The sequence below is a fragment of the Anopheles moucheti genome, chromosome 2, assembly GCF_943734755.1.
Source record: "Anopheles moucheti chromosome 2, idAnoMoucSN_F20_07, whole genome shotgun sequence".
Taxonomy (NCBI): domain Eukaryota; kingdom Metazoa; phylum Arthropoda; class Insecta; order Diptera; family Culicidae; genus Anopheles; species Anopheles moucheti.
The window spans coordinates 40,521,042-40,539,400 of NC_069140.1; the positions used below are offsets into that span (position 1 = coordinate 40,521,042).

Consider the following 18,359-nt stretch of genomic DNA (forward strand, 5'->3'; position numbering starts at 1 on the left):
GAGATGAGTGTAATTAAATTTTATCAAATTTAGCTGAATTTTAAAAGTATCAGAAGAAAGAATAAAGTAATGATTTAGAGTCAGTCATTGCGTTGATAGATTTTATCAGACTTCAGACCCACCTCACTGGGTGAACCTGTTCATTGTACCTACCCGACCCAGAACCGGACGCGGACGAAGTGGAACTAGAGCTTGGGGAGGGTGTGGCGTGATGTGGCGATTGGACGCGCTCCACCAAGCCCGCTGAGACCTCCGATTGATGGGGCTGTTTTGTAAATAAGAGAAGAAGAAAAAAACGAGTCCGAAAACAAACCTGCTATTAGGAAGGGCACTCACATCGAAACAGCCGCGCATGTGTCTGTCGATAGGGTGCGCGCGTTGCTCGAGATTCGAGCAGATACGCAAAGAAAAAATGCGATCGATGCCAACGAAAAAAACAAGCCGGCAGCTACGGCCATGAGAAGGATGGCAAACTGTGTCAGTGTTGGTATGTGTATGTATGTTTGTGTCTACTGCTGTATGCTTGTGGGTTGTGGTTTGTGTGAGTGGTGTACGTGGGGGTGTAACGGGTGGTTTTTTTTTTATCGTACTCGAGCAGTAAGTGGCCAGTGTCCACACACGGCCAAACGGAGAGCGGAGAGAGAGAGAGAGAGTAGGTTTCATAGTAGTAGTAGTGGTGGTAATAGTAGTAGTGGGTAGTAGGCTGTAGTAGCAGTATTAGTAGTCGGTTCTGTACGGTTGGGGTTCGCTTTCGCTTGGGGTACGTGTGCTTGATTTGGTTACCTGTTGGCCCGCTTGTTGCAAGGCTCGATGCGATTGAGCTAACTGAGCCACTACTGATTGATACTGAAGAGTGCTGGGAGTGGCTGAGAGCAGATGCTGACCGAGCGTTGAGGAGGTGGTTGATGGATTGTTGGCTGCTGTACGGGGCTGTATAGACGGTGGTACCGACGACTGGATGTTGCTGCTGCTGCTGCTGCTGGCCAGGGCGTGCGGGTTGCGGCTGATGCTGGAGCTGATGGAGCTGGTGGCCGCCGCCAAGTTGGTGCTGCTGCTGCTGTGCAGCTGATGCTGGATGTTGGAGCTGCTGCTGCTGCGGTGACTGATGCTGCTGCCCAGCTGCAGCCCCGGCGATGCCACCACCGCCGCCGATTTGCCCGCTGGCAACGCACTGGCTTTGTTTCCACGCGGCTCGACTGGCTCGCCGCGCCGACCTGTCTACATAGGACTCTGAATTAACCACGAGATATTGCGAGTTCGGTGTTGAGAAGAACAGTTTGGCTTCATCAGTGTGGTTGTCTTTGTCGGCGGTTTGTTAGTATCGCGCTTTTGCTATTCGGCAATAACCGTGGTAGGTACAAACGACGCAGCGGAAGGGTAGTGGATAGCACGGAGGGGGAGTTTTGGTAACGGAAATGGGTAGGTATTGGTGGAACTGCTGGATAAAGCTTGCTGGGAGATACACTCACCCAGCAATGGAGGGGGGGGGGGGTTCTGAGGTGAGTAGAACTCGGGAAAGAAAGGGGAATAGATAGAAGGAGCATATTGAGGCACATCGAGTCACAAGGGTTGTACACATGCGTTGGGCACAGTGATGACATCATACTTCTCACGCACGTCACGACCGTCTCTCCATACCGATCAATGGCGATCGTCAAACCACGTCAAGTCATGCGTGTCCTTGCTGCACTCTATTCGGTGTGATCTGCCCTACCAAATTTGCCAACTACGAGGGACATACAAACACAGCGACACATATCCACACACACACACGTACATTGGGTCAAGCAAACAAACATCTCGGCTATGGATAGACGTGTACTAAGAGGAGGGCAACACATACACACAGCTAGTCTTACTGGGGAAACGACAACATGACACAATGCATTGCATGTAAGAACGGAAAGCACAAACGCAAAACAACATGGTAACACGCAGAAACGTCCAACATCCGGATGGACGGCATCGTCCGCAGGGTTGCAGCTCCAGCCATCAACCTACAGAAGGCGTCCATTTTGCGTCCTCTCTCCTTCCGGGATCTCAGCTCTTTCTCACTCACTCACGCTCAGTGTTCGCATCGACGGTGTGAAGGTGTGGTGGTATAGTGGGAAGGGGAGAACGTTGGGGGTGGTTGGAATACCCCCCTCTCCACCACCAAATCAAACTCCCTTCAAACAGGTGTGCTGGTGTGTGTGAGTGTGTGTGTGTGTGTGTACACTCGTGTGTAGTTTGAGAGCCTCGTGTACTGTTTTCGAGTGAATGCCGTGAAAATGATCCGCTTTAGTGGAGCTGTTACTGATAATCCAATCGCTATGTTTTGCAAAACAAAAACTCAAAAAAAAGGTTAGAAAATGTAAAAGAAAAACCAACTTAAAAGTTTCCCGGCATCCGTTAAAGAGATTTTAACCAAAAACGTTTGCGGGGCATTGCGCAACTGAAAACGAATGAGGTTTTGAGTGCGATGCAATTAACGTACAGCGTACAGGGGAAGGATTGCTAGAGGCAGCTGAGACAGGTGAGACGACAGTACAGAATGCAGGTGAACGCATCTACGAGTAACTCATATGACATCGCATTCCCGAAAATGACAATATGAGCGCAACCGATCGGTGCGCCAATCTTATAGTGCACAGTCGAAGTATGGTAACAGAAAGAAGAAAAAAAAACTCCAACTCTTTTCCTTTCATTAACGAGCAGCCAGTCAGGAAGAAGAACGTGTGCATTCCTCTACCATTAAAAGCAGAAGGAAATGATTTGCGCGTGGTAGTAATAAAGATAGGAAAAGGATCGTTCAGTGACCGTGTGATGTTAAACATGAACCGCGATGAGCAAGAGGGATTTCGTGTTTCGTGTGACAAGTGTGTGAAGTTGACCGTCCAATAGTGGCAGCTTCCGGTTTGGGTTTCGCCCGTGTGGTTCGATGAGTGCGAGCATGAGTGTGAGTGAGTGGGCGAGCGAGCGAACGAACGTGAAAGCGGCACGATACAGTATGGCACCACACCGGAATGGATGGATGATCTTTTCTTGCTTCTGTAGATCATTCGGTTGTTCTTTTTGTTTTCTCTTATTGTTTTTTTTTGGTTTTGGTTGTTGTTGTAAGGATCAATTTACCATTCTCGCACACACACTCCGGTAGCTGAATGAATTGAATGGTGAGATGGAACGAACGAGGTAAGCGATAACATTCCAACTCAATTAGGTAAGCCATACACACAACGAAAAAATCAATTTACACTAAGAGACCCAGAAATGTTTCACAACGCATTCTTCAGCTTCTGGAAATATTTCATTGCTATAACTAACACACGGACAAACATGAAACAAACATTTAGAAGCAGAACAATTGAATTAACTACTTTAACTACATACGTTGGGGTTGTTATCTTAACAGCCGCCAACAGTGAAGGATGATGGTGCATGCAGTTAACAAAAATATGCGAAAAGTTTAATTTTCAGTTCTAATTTTTAATTTCATTTTAATAAAACAGTTGCATTTTACCAAGCCGTTGATGCGCTATTGTTTGCTGTTCATCTATTAGTATAAAGTATCGGCCTTATATCATTTTATTCTTCATCCATTTTGAGCTGTTTCTTACTCTTGGTGGTTCAATATTTTTTGCAGGTCTTGACATTGGAGAACATTTGAAAACTTTAACCTAACCTGGCCTTTTATCTCGTCAAATATGCTATTTGATTAAAATGACAGTATCAGTACAATAAAATTTAAAAAAATCCGAATTACTCAAATTATTCTGACGGACGTATCGACGACTTCTAAAGTGCGCGCATCTATCTGTACGTTACCTCTGCATAAGTTGAGATTTAAATATAAAAATAATCTGACAACAAACATAACAGCTGCATGGTGTTACTTCTTTGCAATAGAATTTTAAATTAACGGAAAATAACTACTCCTTCATGGTCGTTTAACTGAATACGTGTAAAGTGCAATTTAAATACTGAAACACATTTTTCGTAATAAAACCAATGTTAGTGCGTTGAACATGAACGGCTACCAGAACAACAATAGTGAAAGAAATGCGCGTAACGAGCGAAATAAAACCAAAAACTTGAGCGTTCAAGTAGAACAACAACATCAACGTACGGTACTGTACATAACCAAACAAGAAAGATGATACGGTAGTGCTTACGGATGGTCGGGTACGGCTCAACACAACGAATAACAGCGAAAAACGAACAGTGTGTAATCTTTATGTGTGTTTAGCTGTGATTCGGTTATTGTTTCTTGACGAAGGAAGGTAGCGGTGGTTTTACGGTGGTTTTTTTTTTTGTTTTGCTAGCGGGGCGCTTAAGAATTACGTTACCTGAAGTAGGTGCGCCCGGGCCCGTACCCGGCTGGGGCCAGATCTGCAGCAAGTACTTCAGCACCGCGATCGGTTGTGCGTGATCGATCTCCTCGTTGGCGCCGACGCTCGCCGAGTGCAGCATCAGCGGTGGTCCGAGTGCCGTCGCCAATGCCTGGGCCGACATTTTGTTCCGCTCGGACGCGGACACGACCAGCGACAGATGGTCGAGCAGAAACACGAGTGTGGCCTGAAAGCGGTACACGGACAGCAAAGGTGAGCGTCGTGAGTTATCAGTGTATTGGCGATATCGCCCTCTAGCTTACCCTGTTCGCTCGCGGCAAGCAGTCCAGAATACTGAGCATAAGTTTGGCATTACCCTCGGGATCATCCGGTAGGCAGACACCTGTCGGGGGGACAATCGAAAGCGAATGGAAAACACATTAGTACGGATGGCTTGCATTGAGCGACAGCACTACCTAGGGCATCCACCGTCATCTGGAACAAACACTTGGTGAACAGTGGCTCCGGTAGCTCCCTGAGATAGTCCTTCAACACGCCCGTGATGACGTTGATGTCGGGCACGTGTTCCGGCGTCAATTCCACCGCCCGACTATTCCGCTCGAATGCCTCTCTGTAATGATGCGACGATTTTTAAAAAATCAAAATCCAACATTGAAACCCAGCGGGTGGCACTGAAACTTACCTCAGCAAACGCTTCTTGGTGGCCGAACCACAAAGACGATACAGGCCAATAATGTCCAAGCCTCGCCGTTCTACTTCCTCGACGCAGCGGCGCAGTATGATGGGGACCGGAGCACAGCCAGGCGCTCCCTTCGATTCTCGCGTTACCACCGTCTCCAGATCAGCACCGAACAGTGCTGGAACGTTGCCCCGGAGGCTTGGCAGACCACGACGCCGGAACAGCTGGAACGGATCTGTGTGCCTAAGTCGCAGATAGATGGTGCCTCTCGGTTCAACCTGTAGACAATCGAAAAAATTCACGTAAGCCGTATTATGGAAACATGAGTTGATTCAGTGCGAGTGAGCAACATTAAAGAGTCAACTCTTAAGCTAACTCCTTCCGGAATTAATTTATTAACCTCTGATCTATCCTCATCTGCAATAACATGGCAAGTAACTCACTCATGTGCTCACTAAGGTTTGGTTCATTTAGAAATGGGGCACTTTGCACAGTGGGTTTCTTTTATACCATTAATCCAATTGAAAAACTTTGTACGAATGAATCATAGGTTTCGATGTAATATCCATTACACAAGCTGAGCCAGAGTTGAGGCTAATTTTGGGTTTTTTAAACTTCATTTAACCGTAACCTGTATAGTTGTTCCCGGGAGGAACGAGGGATTGGTCCAGATGTCTTTTTATACCGTTCCTGTTGAATAAGGGCTGTCGCTACTACGAAATACACTATCAGGCACATATGATAAAATGGTGCCGTATGAAATCTAAACATGTATATGCCTGTTATTGGAAAGGCATGAGTCAAATATAATGTATCTGTGGAAGAAATCAGAAAAAATATGGGTAATCATGTGGAAGCCTTCGGCACATGCAATTTTCTAATTATAAAAACGTCGACTTTGGAAGTTTTGTGCGATGCCTACGAAAAGCAGGAATGCATAGTAAGCAACAGGGGGTAGAATTTGATGCAAGAAATATCAAGAACTGCTTAAGTGTCATTTAGAGTATTCATGCTTAAATGATATGATGCATATGGGCATCACAGTCCAGGTGGAAGCTGAACGCAAACAGGACGTGTCGTAAATTTTTACGATACATTTCATTTATGATAGCTGACCAAGATTCGGGACTAATCAACTGCAATGACTAAATATCTAAAACACGACGCTAGATGTCCAGATAAGATGAATGGCTATATCAGACTTAGAGACGAACGAAACTTGGTGACTTGGAATATGCATTGCCGAATAGTTTTTTTTAAAGAAACTTAAGGTCGCCCGAGATGAGAAATTTGACAACTTATTAAACTAAACTAATTAAAATAACAACGGCAACTTATAGGGAAACTTAGAAACACAATTTAAGTTTTTAAACATCTTTGAGTTTGCATACATATCGGGGTTCTGTTGCATAGCCCTGTAACCGGGTCGATTAGCTAGTATTTTAAAAATATATGAAAGAATTACACTTCGCTTTTACGAAGAAATTTTCCGACTTTTCTGTTGATACCGCCCATCAACCGCCGCACAGCTGCGGTCAGTCACTGTCCTGGCCAGTAAATTTAATCATTTCATTCATTTGTTTTATGTCCATAGTTAATGCAACCTTTTCCATTAGTTTTTGTTTCATTATTGCCCAATATCGCGGAACTGGGGGCAATTTGGTGGATTCAGCGGTTTTGGTATAAATTTCACACCATTATCGTTGTACGTCCTTGCTATAATGGCGGCTTACTAGATCAGGCGAAAACATTACTGGACCAAGATGAGACCTCATAAATGGCAAAATATGTATCTCAAGACACTTATTCTTATACAAATCCGAATTGTTATTTGTCTCAAACACGTTGGACTTCCAGACACATGAGCAGATTCCTTGCCAAATCTTTTTTTTAGCAAATTTATCGGCAAAACAAAACAAACGCTGTTAAAAGTTTCCATTTTTGTCCACCGGGGGGCGCCACTATAAATTAAACGAAGTGCCCCATTTCTAAATGAACCAAGCATTATACAATCCCCTTTTTTGACAGACGTCGTTCGAGAGTTCATTCTTATTCGATGCGCACATCACGGGACAATATAGATTCCACTCACCTTAAGCGCTAGCTGATGTATCGGTGATTGTCGTAGCAGGGTCGTGAGCGAAAGCGCTCCACGATAGCACAGCTTGTGCCGGTGCTGCGGGTCCCACGAGTAAACGAGCACGTCCAGCTGCTTGTTGCACACGAGATCGAGCTCGAACGATTCGTCCCAGTCGAACTGCAGGTCGCCCGAGCGTACGACGGTGCGCGCCTTGTGGATACGGTCACACTCGAGCACGCAGTACAGATCGCGTATGAGCGGCTGCTGTATCTGGGACGTTTCGGACATCGCGCGCAGCCCACGTCCGGCCAGCAGGTGTATCCAGAGCATGCCCGACATGCCGACCGCATCCACGACCGGCTTGTCCAGCTTGTACTTGGTGTACTCCGCCGGATTGATGTCTATCTGACGGTGCGCTCTCGGCAGCGTCGTGCTGGGCGTCGGTGCCGGACTCTGATGGCCGGTTAGCGCCGCCACGACCGAACCCGGCACACCTCCCACCCCGGCACCCTGCGTTAGCTCCAGCAGCTGCCTCATGCGTCGCACGCTCGGCGACCGTATCGAGGATGGTCCGCCGATGTGCTGCGAGGACAGGGAGCGTACCGGCAGCGAGGACATGCGCGGCCCGCCCGCCGCCATCGAGTGCCGATCTAGCGTGCCGCCGACGACTCCACCACCACCACCACCACCCACGGCAAGCCCCGTACGGCTGCTGTAGATGTGTTCGGTGTTCTTCAGCACGTCGTGGATGTTCTCCGCGCTGCAGGAGAACCGGTGGGCGCGCTGCTGGTTGAGCAGGTCCCGCGAGGCGCGCATCTGCTCGCAGATAGCCGAACTGCTCGGTGCTCGCCTCAACCACGCCCGGTACTCATCGGACGTGAAGATCGACGGGCTGGCCGTGATGCGGTTGCGCAGGTCGCGAATATCTCGCCGGATCGGCAGCGAGTACTCCGGCGCGGACACGTTCCCATCCGCCTCGTCCTGCAGCCGGTCCGCGATGCGTCCCCGCAGACCCAACCGTGTGGCACCGGGCCGTTCGCGCGGCAACGAGTTAAACTTGGCAAACTCGGGACCTCCGCCGAGTGCCTGCGTGCTGCCACGGCCCATCGTACCGCTGGCCGCCATTGCCGGGTGATTGTAGTAGTAGTAGCTTGGCCGTGGTCCGATGGTGGCCTCCGTGTCGCTGGAATAGTCAAGGGCGGGGCGTGATCGGCGCTGCAGCGAGGCAGTCGCACCCAGCGGCGACGGACCGTACTTGGGCCCGCGTGGCTGCGGTGGTGCATCGTACCGACCGTACCGTCCGAGCGTGCCACCAGCGATCGGTGCCGCACCGACCAGATCCGACTTCAGGCTGGACCGTGCCAGCAGTGGATGCCGCCCCAGGGAAGCATAGTCGGCGTACTCGACGCGCGGCAGATGTTGGTCGGAACCGCTGCGCGGGAAACGCTGATGCGACTGGCTCATCGCGACCCCGGCCGGGCCCGCCGACATACGACGGCTGGTGGTGGCCGACGGGTAGAACGCGTGCACCTTCTCCGCCAGGCTCTCGAGTGTGCCGGCATTCTGGTAGTAGGAGTGCGATGTCTGAAAGCCACCGTGCATGCCCTTCGGTTGCTCCGTGATGACCGATGACGGCGGTGCCGGAGGTTTGTAGCCCCAGCTGGGTGTTTCGACCGAACCGGGACCACCCGGGCCCCGTCCACCGCCATAATACAGATCGAGCTGTTCGCTCTGCGGACTGTAATTGTTTAGGCCCAGCCCGAGACGTGAGCGTGACTCCGTCATTTCGCGACCATCGCCGGTGCGACGTTCGCGCGAAGACCGTGAGGAACGTGGGGCCCGGTCCGAGTCGTCCAGATCTTCGTCCCGCAGGTCGCGCTTGATGACGACGACTGGCGGTGGTTTTTGCTCCGGGCGTGACATCTGCGGCGGACCGGGCGAGTTTGCTCCACGGTTACCGCGCCGCTGGCGAATGGCCAGCACGAGACGGCGCGGTATGGACATGATGATTACCACATCGTCGAGTGACATCCGCGTTACGTCGACCAAATTCACGGCCAGAATCTCGTCACCAACCTGAAGGGGGAAGAAAAGTAAAATGGTTAACAAACTCAACACTCAACACAATTCGCGATTCGCTTTCAACGACAAGCCGATTGCATAATTTCAGGCGTTACGAACACTACCACGAGCAGCAGTACGTTCGGTTTGAATGGCGACGGCGTGTAAAGTTTACCGGCATAAAGAAAACATATTCCTTTCACTGTAACGTCATCCTAGCGATTCCAAGAAGGGCGCTTATCATACAATATTCTTCAAGAAACCCCCATCTCGTCTTCTGTCAGTTGCAAGCACTCTGACGCAACAGTCTTATCACTTCATGGAATGATAAACAAAGAAAAAGCACAATCCATTCCTGAACCGTAGCGAGATCTGGGAGATCTGAGCCCGTTGGGTCCACAAAGCTCGGACGAGCGATAAAAGTGCCCTGAAAAGGGGCACAAAAAGAAGCCCAGTTTTTTATTCCTGTTTTGCCTGCCGGTTTCGTGCGGGTGTTGCTGGCGTGTTCCACCATGGAAAAGGAAAACGTTTCTTTTCAAGTATCCTTCAAACTCGTGCCACCCCCCCTGTCAGGCTATTTATGAAAGCGACGTTAACACACGTACATGTGTATCAGATACACACGCGCGTGTATTTGCATTATATCAACAGCCTCAGCAACATTGTTGACGTGTGTGTTTTTTTTTGTCATCATCTGCTGACGCGTGGCATTCTTCAAACATTCACATTCAAGTTTTAACTCGAGCCTGGCCGTTGTGTCATACATTAGAAAATGGGGTTTGCACACGGTTGTACCAGTTAGCCGTTGCATGCCGTGCTGTTTGAGCAGTAACGCTATTAAAGGGTTCACTTTAAACGGATCCTTTGGTTGCTGTTGCCACTCGGTAATGGAATAGTTTACACAAACCTACTAGCAAGTGCACGTTGCTAACATTCTATCCAACCATGTTCGCCCATCGTGCTACTTTTGGGCCACCGCGTTGCTGGCCAGAAGAGCAGCACTATCAAAAGAACATGCTCACCATTTATTCAATTGTCCGGCCATCTGCCACATGCACAAAGGATACACTTTCTTCTGCCGTTCTGCGAACAACATGAATGTCCTTTCCGCAAAAGCGCCCGTAACGAGTAATAGCTCTATTTATCTTTCGATTGCCGTAGCAGCTTCAATCCAATCAGTTCCCTTCGCTACCGTTCCACCCAACATCAATGCCGGCACTGATAGGCGGCGTGGTAGATTATTACATTTCCTTCCTTATGCCGTCGTTTATTCATTTTCTTTTTTTACCAAGGCCTACGAAGTCCCATGAAGACGTGGTGCACGATGGGTTGTAGAGGGGAAACAAGATACGACGGGACCATGCATTACGTAATGCGATTGGACGCAAATGTAGGGAAAAAACCCTTTCAACAAAACGCCACAACCAATGGAGACGCCTGGTCGTTTTTACTGATCGGCCGGGGAGCGGCAAAGAAACAAGCCCCAAACAAATGGCGATTTTTGGAGGCATCTTTTGGATTGGAGTGTTTTTGGGGGGTGAAATATTTTGTTGGAATATTATGGACACTTCGAAATAGTCTCATTGAAGTTTTTATTCTGAAAGATTTTATTTCCCTTTGAATATTCCGTCTCTTCCGGATCTATTTTCCGGAAACATCACAAATAGTAAATGGAGAGGTTTTTGCTGTATTCCGCTGATATCGGGTGACCACATCAAAAAGGGAACAGTTCCACACAACAAAACTCACCATCGCAACAATATACCCAATCGACCGCTTCTGCTCACCTACTTGCCAACCGCAAAGTCTTCCTCACCAGTACACACCACTGCTAGTCGTACTAGCCACCATTTGGCTGGCGAAACTTTTAATTAATGCTTTTATACCATCTTAATGATAGTATTATTGACTACAATTACAACGTGCGAATGGTAGTCCGCATCGGGCGCATACACATTCGCCTGCTTGTTGGGGCCCTGGCCGGTATCTTTACTGGGCACTGAGAAGATGGTTTATAGGAGTTGGATTCAATGTAAAACGCCACAAACAGTAACAATAATTATAGGGGGAATCGCATTCTGTGCTGTAATGTTCGGTTTAAACATTTGGCGGTTTTGTTAACAGAATGAACGTTGTTTTTTTCTCACCACTGGTTAGTAAGCAACTGAAGTTGATATTAAATGGCAAATAAAAGTAACGATGCAGCAGAGATATTCAAAACAACTTTCGATGCTGTTACCACCTAAATCACGAATGATTCATTGGTAAACTTATTTACTTAGCATTGCTTTTCTTGGTCTACACCTGAATATTGAAGAAACTTTGAGTATTTTAGCCAACTGTTAAAATATCGAGCAATAAGCTGCTAAGCCCCATGCAGAAAATAAAAAGCTAGTGAAAATGTCCATTCCATCCACTAAATCCCTTGACTCCCTCGAACAAGACACCGTCCAGAACAAGCTCAAAGTAATTGAGTTTTACATCAAAACTATCATGACCCTTAAGGTAGAGTGTAGCCATAGCTAAAACTAGGTTGCCAAGGGAAATGTTTAATCACATTCATCTTCAACAATGCGAATGCTTCACGAAGCAAAGCATCGTTTTTTGATGCTGTTTTAATTAAAAATAGCCAGATCCAGGCTGTAACCCACCAATTCTCACACCGTTGCACGCACAAAGAATGTAAATATTTTTCATTTTCATTGTTATACTAAAGTTTTCGCTCTGGAAAACTTGTTCGTTGTGGATTCACACTGCTTGTTCGAAAACGATGATGGGTTTTAATATTTCTTGATGAAAAATATTCTGTCGTCAGTGTTGGTGCACGGGGGAGTGGGCCTTTTCCTGTCTTGTAATTTGTACATCTCTGTACACAGATAAATACTATTTCATGCCCGAAAGCATTCACACTTCTTTCGCTAATTGGCGTTTAATTGAAATTTCCATCCATCATGAGCGGTGGTGACTGCTATTTTGTACTTACCCGCAGGCAGCCGCTGTTGTATACGGCCGACTCTAAAGCTATCCTAGATATAAACACGCCATCCGACCGGTCGGCTCCGTTGCCCTCGCGGATGTACAAGCCCAGTGTCTGGCCCGGTCGTTTGACGATCTCTACCAGCTGTGACATAGGAAAGAGTGGTGAGTGGTGGGATGAGAAAAAAGAAAAACTTTAAATAAAACCCGCCCTCTCTCCGGCACCATTCCTAAGCGCAACCGTACCCACCTGTACCGTGTGCCTAGCATCACTCTTGTTGAGGAACTTCTGTCCCGCGTCGATGGCCTGCCGACTGCCCATACATCGAGGTTCCAGGATGCGAACTATCATTTCGCCCCTTCGCTCCACCACCTGAATGAGACGAGGGAAGAAGGGAGGGAGGGGAGGGGGAAAGAAGAAAAAAGAGACACAACATTAGTCACTGTTTGAGCGAGGGATAGGAAGTGGGCAAAATATCCAATACGTCAATGGAACGGTGAAGCGGAGCAAGTCACCGAGGGAGAGATTCATTTCTTTTCACTTTTCCCCGTTCCACCGAAGACACCGAAACTCAATTAGTGTCATCTTAAACTTTTGCTACGCACAAAAGCCTGTCAGTACCGTGCGCCAAGAGGCAGACAGCCTGTACGACTTGGCAGCATGCTTGTAGGCAGTGACCTTGAGTGCTGAAGTTTTTCTTCTGAGGAATGCGCTAAAAAAGCACACCACTATGCGCGATACGTCCGTCCAATAGTCTGCTTTGCTGAAGCGTATCATACTATTTCATGCTGTTTTTCTGTTCTCTAAAGAAGGTACTCCAAACCACTGGCAGTATGTCTGCGTCCGACACGGTCTACGGTAACACACGGTCGCTCGCGAAATAGAGCATGAAGTTGAGTTAGCTTTGATGTGGGAAAATGCCATCCAGCTTGGTTTAGTGAAAGAGATGAGCCAAATTTAACACAAGCCACAAACGTTACCCTTAAACGCGAGGGATCCAAGGATTCCGCCCACAAAATGGCGCAACTCACCTGACGAGATAAAAGCACCACTCGACCCGGAAGGGATGGGTTTGCTTTTGTTTCAAAAACAAGTTCTATCCCGTTATGTTTTTATGGTTTGATCTGATGTTTTAAATGTTGTTTTAGGTTAAAATCTGCTAGGCGATGATTGAGCATGGTTTTCTAATGTAAAATGTTGTGTTGATGTGTATCACGCTCAAACATATTTATTTATTCGAGTTTGTTGGTTTTTGGTTGATTTATACGTCTAATTTATAAGTGTTTTAAAGATTATTTTTGTATTTTCTGCCCTTTTCGTACTTTGTGCTAATAAACAGATTCAAAAATCAACAGATGATTAGTATAGATTTCTTAAACATATTAAAATAAACTATCAAAACTGCATATTTATTCAACAATATTGATTGCTTTCATTGGTGCTTTTAAAATAGACCATGGCAGACATGTGGTACTGCTTCATATCTGATATATGCTTATCATACAGCAAATGTGTTAAAAAGTATTAACAAAATCCAATATTTCTTTGGATATTGCGTAGTATTGGGTAAATGTGAAAAGGCATAACAAAACCCTATTCAATGGAGGCGCCCAGTACTTTACAAACACAAGCGCGAGCAAATTCACCTAAAAAGTAATAAAATATCCACAATTGGTTTGGCTACCTTTCAGCGAAAAGATGTTTGCAAATAGATTCAATACTATCGTGATATTAAATTTTTAAATTAAATTTAAGTTTAAAAAATGTTAAACGTTACACAATATCGATGGAGGCGCCTAGTAGTTCTGAAATGTTAGCAAGTAAATATTCAACTGCACGGTGGAATTAACAGCTTAACATCTGATTTGTGCCTAACGGTAAGTGTATATTTAGAAACAATATACCATTTCTGCTACTACATTCCGAGCTGTGTCGAAAGATAAAAGTTTAGCAAAACACAGTATCAATGGAGGCGCCCAGTACTTCACAAAAGTAAGCTCGAGTATATTACATTAAAGCACTTAGAATATGCATATAATGACACACAACTTGGGATAAACCAAGCAAAGTTAATTATAGCTATTAGAGAAATTTAATGTAATTTGACACAGAAAAACCAAGGAAGAAAATTTAAATACTTAAGGCTCAATGTATAGATCATCAAACACTCGTAATGCGTAGATGTCGATGTATTGCTTACGGTGTTATCAGTATGTTATTCACATAATAAACAATTTGATGACCTTTATGAGTATTATTATACAATTTGTACGCATAATGTGTTGCTATACCACATGGAAACCCTTGTGAAACAAAGGCTCGCATTACTTCCGGTTGCGGTACTTTACTAACTAAATATAGCCACACGACCTTTTCGCTTCGCAATCCTCCACGTTATGATCGTCTCTCGTACACATCGTTCCGTTCCAACCAGCGCCAATGGATGCTATCTATCTATCTAAACACTTACCTCCAAAGCGGCCGCGGTGCTCGGATCGTGGTCATTTTCCACAGCCTCAATCTGCCGGAAGATCTCCGAACTGATGCCGGACACCTTCCGGAAGTCACCCTGCAGCAGAACCGGTTCCTTCGAACCCTGTCGCTGCTGCTGTTGCTGCTGATGGTGTCCCTGCAGGCCCTGCTGCTGTTGCTGCTGGTGTTGCTGCTGCTGCTGGAGTGCCTGCGCCTGGTGGGAAGGCATCGGACCCGGCGGTGCCCGCCCGGGGCTTGCAGTGAGGTCAGGCACAGATCTTCCATTTTCCTGCGAACGAAAAAAAAAGTGATACCGTCAGCATTGATGGCAAAGCCCGAACCGTGGAATACGGGAGTGTCGTATTAAGCCTATCATGATGGTAAAATGTATACAAATGTCCTATTTCTCCCACGGTCTTCCGTCTCCTTCCGGCTAGAGTATATTTTACCCACTCACTTCTAAATAGGGAAATAAACTCCATTCCACTTTCACGCGGCTTTTTCTTCGGCTCCGGTAAGCTCTCGTAAATGAACGCTATCGACGAGCCCTCGGGAAAATCGTCTTACGGTGGTTGGAAAAAAAACAGGTCGGAAATCGCGAACGAATGTATTGAAAATTCACACCCTTCCTCCAGTGCTGCAGCACCTCATGGAAGGAAAGCTTCGTTTCGCATCCTTCGAGTGCCGAAACGATGCTCCAGCCGAGCGCGATGAACACAATCGATGATTAATAATTCAGCACCCCGTCACGCAAACAATTCCCGGTTCGCGCGCAACCCTCTCGACCCGGTCCGGCATATCGTAGCAAAGAAAGGAAAAGAAATGGCCGTTAATGCAACGGGGGAAATGTGTTTTTCCCTTTCGCCTCTGTAGCTCAAAAGTTCACTTTCACCACCGTCAAACGATGGATGGTTGGCCGTTACATGATCACCTTTTTCTCACTGACAGCGGCCGTTGAAAGGCAGATTGCATGTTTCAAAATGGGGTTTCTACCATTTTGTTTTCCCACGCCGCTTTTTTTTTCGCTTGTGTGTGCTATCGCTTTCAACTACTGTCTTTGCCGTTTCGTCTAAAGAGAGGCCCGTTTTCTTCTGCAAAACAAGTTTGCTTAAGAGTCTCGTCGGTTGTTTGCTTCCGTTGGCACTTTGTGTAGCGTTTTTTTTTTTTTGGTATTCTTTCAAGAAAGTAATTTTGTATTATTCATTTTTCAATCACAGTACAGCCCTACCCGTGACGAGGGTCCTTTGCAAAAGGTGCACAATCGATGGCACAATGATGTACCATTTCCACGAAACGATAAAACGCACCATAATGCCCAATTAAAGCAATCAAGAGCGTAATGTTCGTTCCAGCGAATGATGCGATCGCGTAGCCAAGCGCTTTCGGAAGCGTTCTACGCGACGTGCCCAGCCCAAACTGACGTCCAAGAGGCACGGAAGCACACTGCACACGGCGCACTAAATTCATCCACTTAGCTTCTTGTCGTTCATTCACCATCGAGTGCCTCCCGTTATCGGCCCAATCTGGGGCCCGCTTTGACATGCACGGTGAAAGTGCTCGTACGGCGTTCGCCCGACCAATGCGCGACCTTTAGCGCTTTGCTAAGCGGCCGCACTGAACGTTTGCCGGTGGGTTGCGTTTACGGAAGTTTTGGTTTTATGCCATCGGGAAACCATCTGCTAACGAGCCTAAACAAACAGTCGCCGCGATGGCCCTCCCAGCGTTGGACCCACATCAGGCATCAAGGTAAAATTGAATTTCCTCTCACACAGTGCAAGTTTGGACCTGAGCGCCTGAGGGGGGCAATGGTTCCGACAGATGGCCAGCCCGAGAAACTGGACCCACCGAAATGCAGCCACCGGAAAAGCATGGGGTGACCGTGATTTGAATTGCTAATTCGCTTAAACGTCCTCTAATTGGGATACTTTTCCGGATTCAATTACTATCTAATCTGCACCAGCAAACATGCGGCACCCGAAACGCTTGAGCACGAGCAACCTCGGAAGCGTGCGCGCGAGCCGGGAGTGGCGTGAATGGTACCGTGCTCGCGTGTCTCATTCCGTTGGGCCACAGGTTTTTTTGTTGTTGTGGGATAGGATGTCGACCGGTGCAAACCATACCGGGAAGCGTAAGTTTGTGGCTGATTTGGGAGAAAATGCTACGCTGGGTGTGCTGGGTTAGTTGGCACCATGCTATTAGCACTATCATTATCATCATCACCATCATCAGCAGCAGCAGCAGCAACCGTCGTCGTCTTTTATGTTTCGAAAACAAGGCGAAAAATGACAGAGCCCCGACACATACATGGGTTGGCTGAATAAATATTGAATGGACAGCTGTGCACACACATGCGCGCGTTAAATGAATGTTGACACATTCTTCCACCATCCCTTATCTCTGGGTCTTCTGTAACGTCGTCTGGTGCCGGTTCGGAGCTGTTCAAGATTGTATGTAAAACATTTTAATTACTCACAAAAAGGATTTACACACTGAGGATGGAAACTCGTCGACGCATACTGTTGGTTTTATATTCCAATTTATATTTGTTTACCAATGCGGCATAGTTATGTTAGAAGATGTGTTGGAACTTCAACGAAGAACTGTTGAAAACTATATCAGTTGGATAATGTTCTTCATAAAATATGGCATGCAACTCTCTGCCATTAATATTTTTACATGCATTTTTTATCCGTCTCTGCGGTTTATCTTTGATTCATTTATAAAGAACAATCAGACCATATTTCTTGGCCTATTGATTCGCCCTTAGAATAACTCATCGAAATCGTGTAACATAAAAGGCTCCAAAGTAAGGTTTATTTATCTGATATACAGTTCATACAATGCTTGTCACTTTATTTTGTCTCGAAATCATCAATTTTTGACAGCGAGCATCAGGTTTAGTCTCTAAGCCATCAGTTTTTGTTTTTTATTCTTGAATTTTGGACTCTACATGACCATAAGGTGGGTTTATGCGAATTTTATGTCAATTAATGACAACTAAATCGTCGCTTTACAGTTAATAGAAAAGGTGTATAAATTTATGTTAGAAAGTGATTAATAATTTTCCTTTTATCCCTAGAACTATCATTTAATCAATGAATTCTAGTTTGGTTTCTTAATAGTTTATAAATATTGTGTGAATTTTGAAAATGGAAACTAAAAAATTGAAACGTTTTAGAAGTCAAGCCTTCCGGTCTGATCCATTTATTATTATTTTTTCGTTAGAACGCCCAGACCGTTTCGACTAAATTTTCAAATATACAGATAAGAATGCAGGATTGAAACATACAACTTCAACAGCTTGAGACGCTGTCCCTTTGTTCAAAAATTCTAATAAGAAAACTAACGTTTGTTTAGTATATTGTTTTTAAATTGTGCGGGATGGGTTTTCTCCTGTTTTATCTAATTGTTGAGACATTAATAATTGAAAAAAAATATTTATTATTATTTGAAAAAAAGCTTAAGACTTATGAATATCTTTGCAATAATTATCTTTAATCATCTATCTAAGTGCACCGATATCTTAACCTCACGATCATCTAACCATGACACAACGTTTAGAATGTGTTCAAACCCTACATTGTAAGCCTTTTCCATTAACGTTTCGCCAAGTCACGGGTGTCTGGTGCAATTGCACCTGACACGTCTCACGCGACTTACAGCCAAACATCCGTCAAGTGCCACATTGTGGCGTACGGTTACGGTTGCCGTACTAAGTAATCTCCCGGCACAGTAACACGTTTAAGCCCTAATTACTGTCAC

General features: G+C 46.1%; 1 protein-coding gene across 1 annotated transcript in view; it reads right to left on the reverse strand.

Annotated features, from left to right (window-relative positions):
• Nucleotides 1-18,359, reverse strand: part of LOC128298421 (rho GTPase-activating protein 100F) — a 51,613-nt gene that overhangs the window by 13,235 nt on the left and 20,019 nt on the right. The window contains exons 2-11 of the mRNA XM_053034171.1: nt 14,596-14,886; nt 12,375-12,497; nt 12,132-12,269; nt 7,100-9,163; nt 5,011-5,285; nt 4,781-4,938; nt 4,631-4,710; nt 4,326-4,554; nt 784-1,214; nt 154-265 (exon numbers count right to left, since the gene is read on the reverse strand). Of these exons, the coding sequence (XP_052890131.1) occupies nt 154-265; nt 784-1,214; nt 4,326-4,554; nt 4,631-4,710; nt 4,781-4,938; nt 5,011-5,285; nt 7,100-9,163; nt 12,132-12,269; nt 12,375-12,497; nt 14,596-14,886 (3,901 nt within the window). The remainder of the gene's footprint in view (nt 1-153; nt 266-783; nt 1,215-4,325; nt 4,555-4,630; nt 4,711-4,780; nt 4,939-5,010; nt 5,286-7,099; nt 9,164-12,131; nt 12,270-12,374; nt 12,498-14,595; nt 14,887-18,359) is intronic.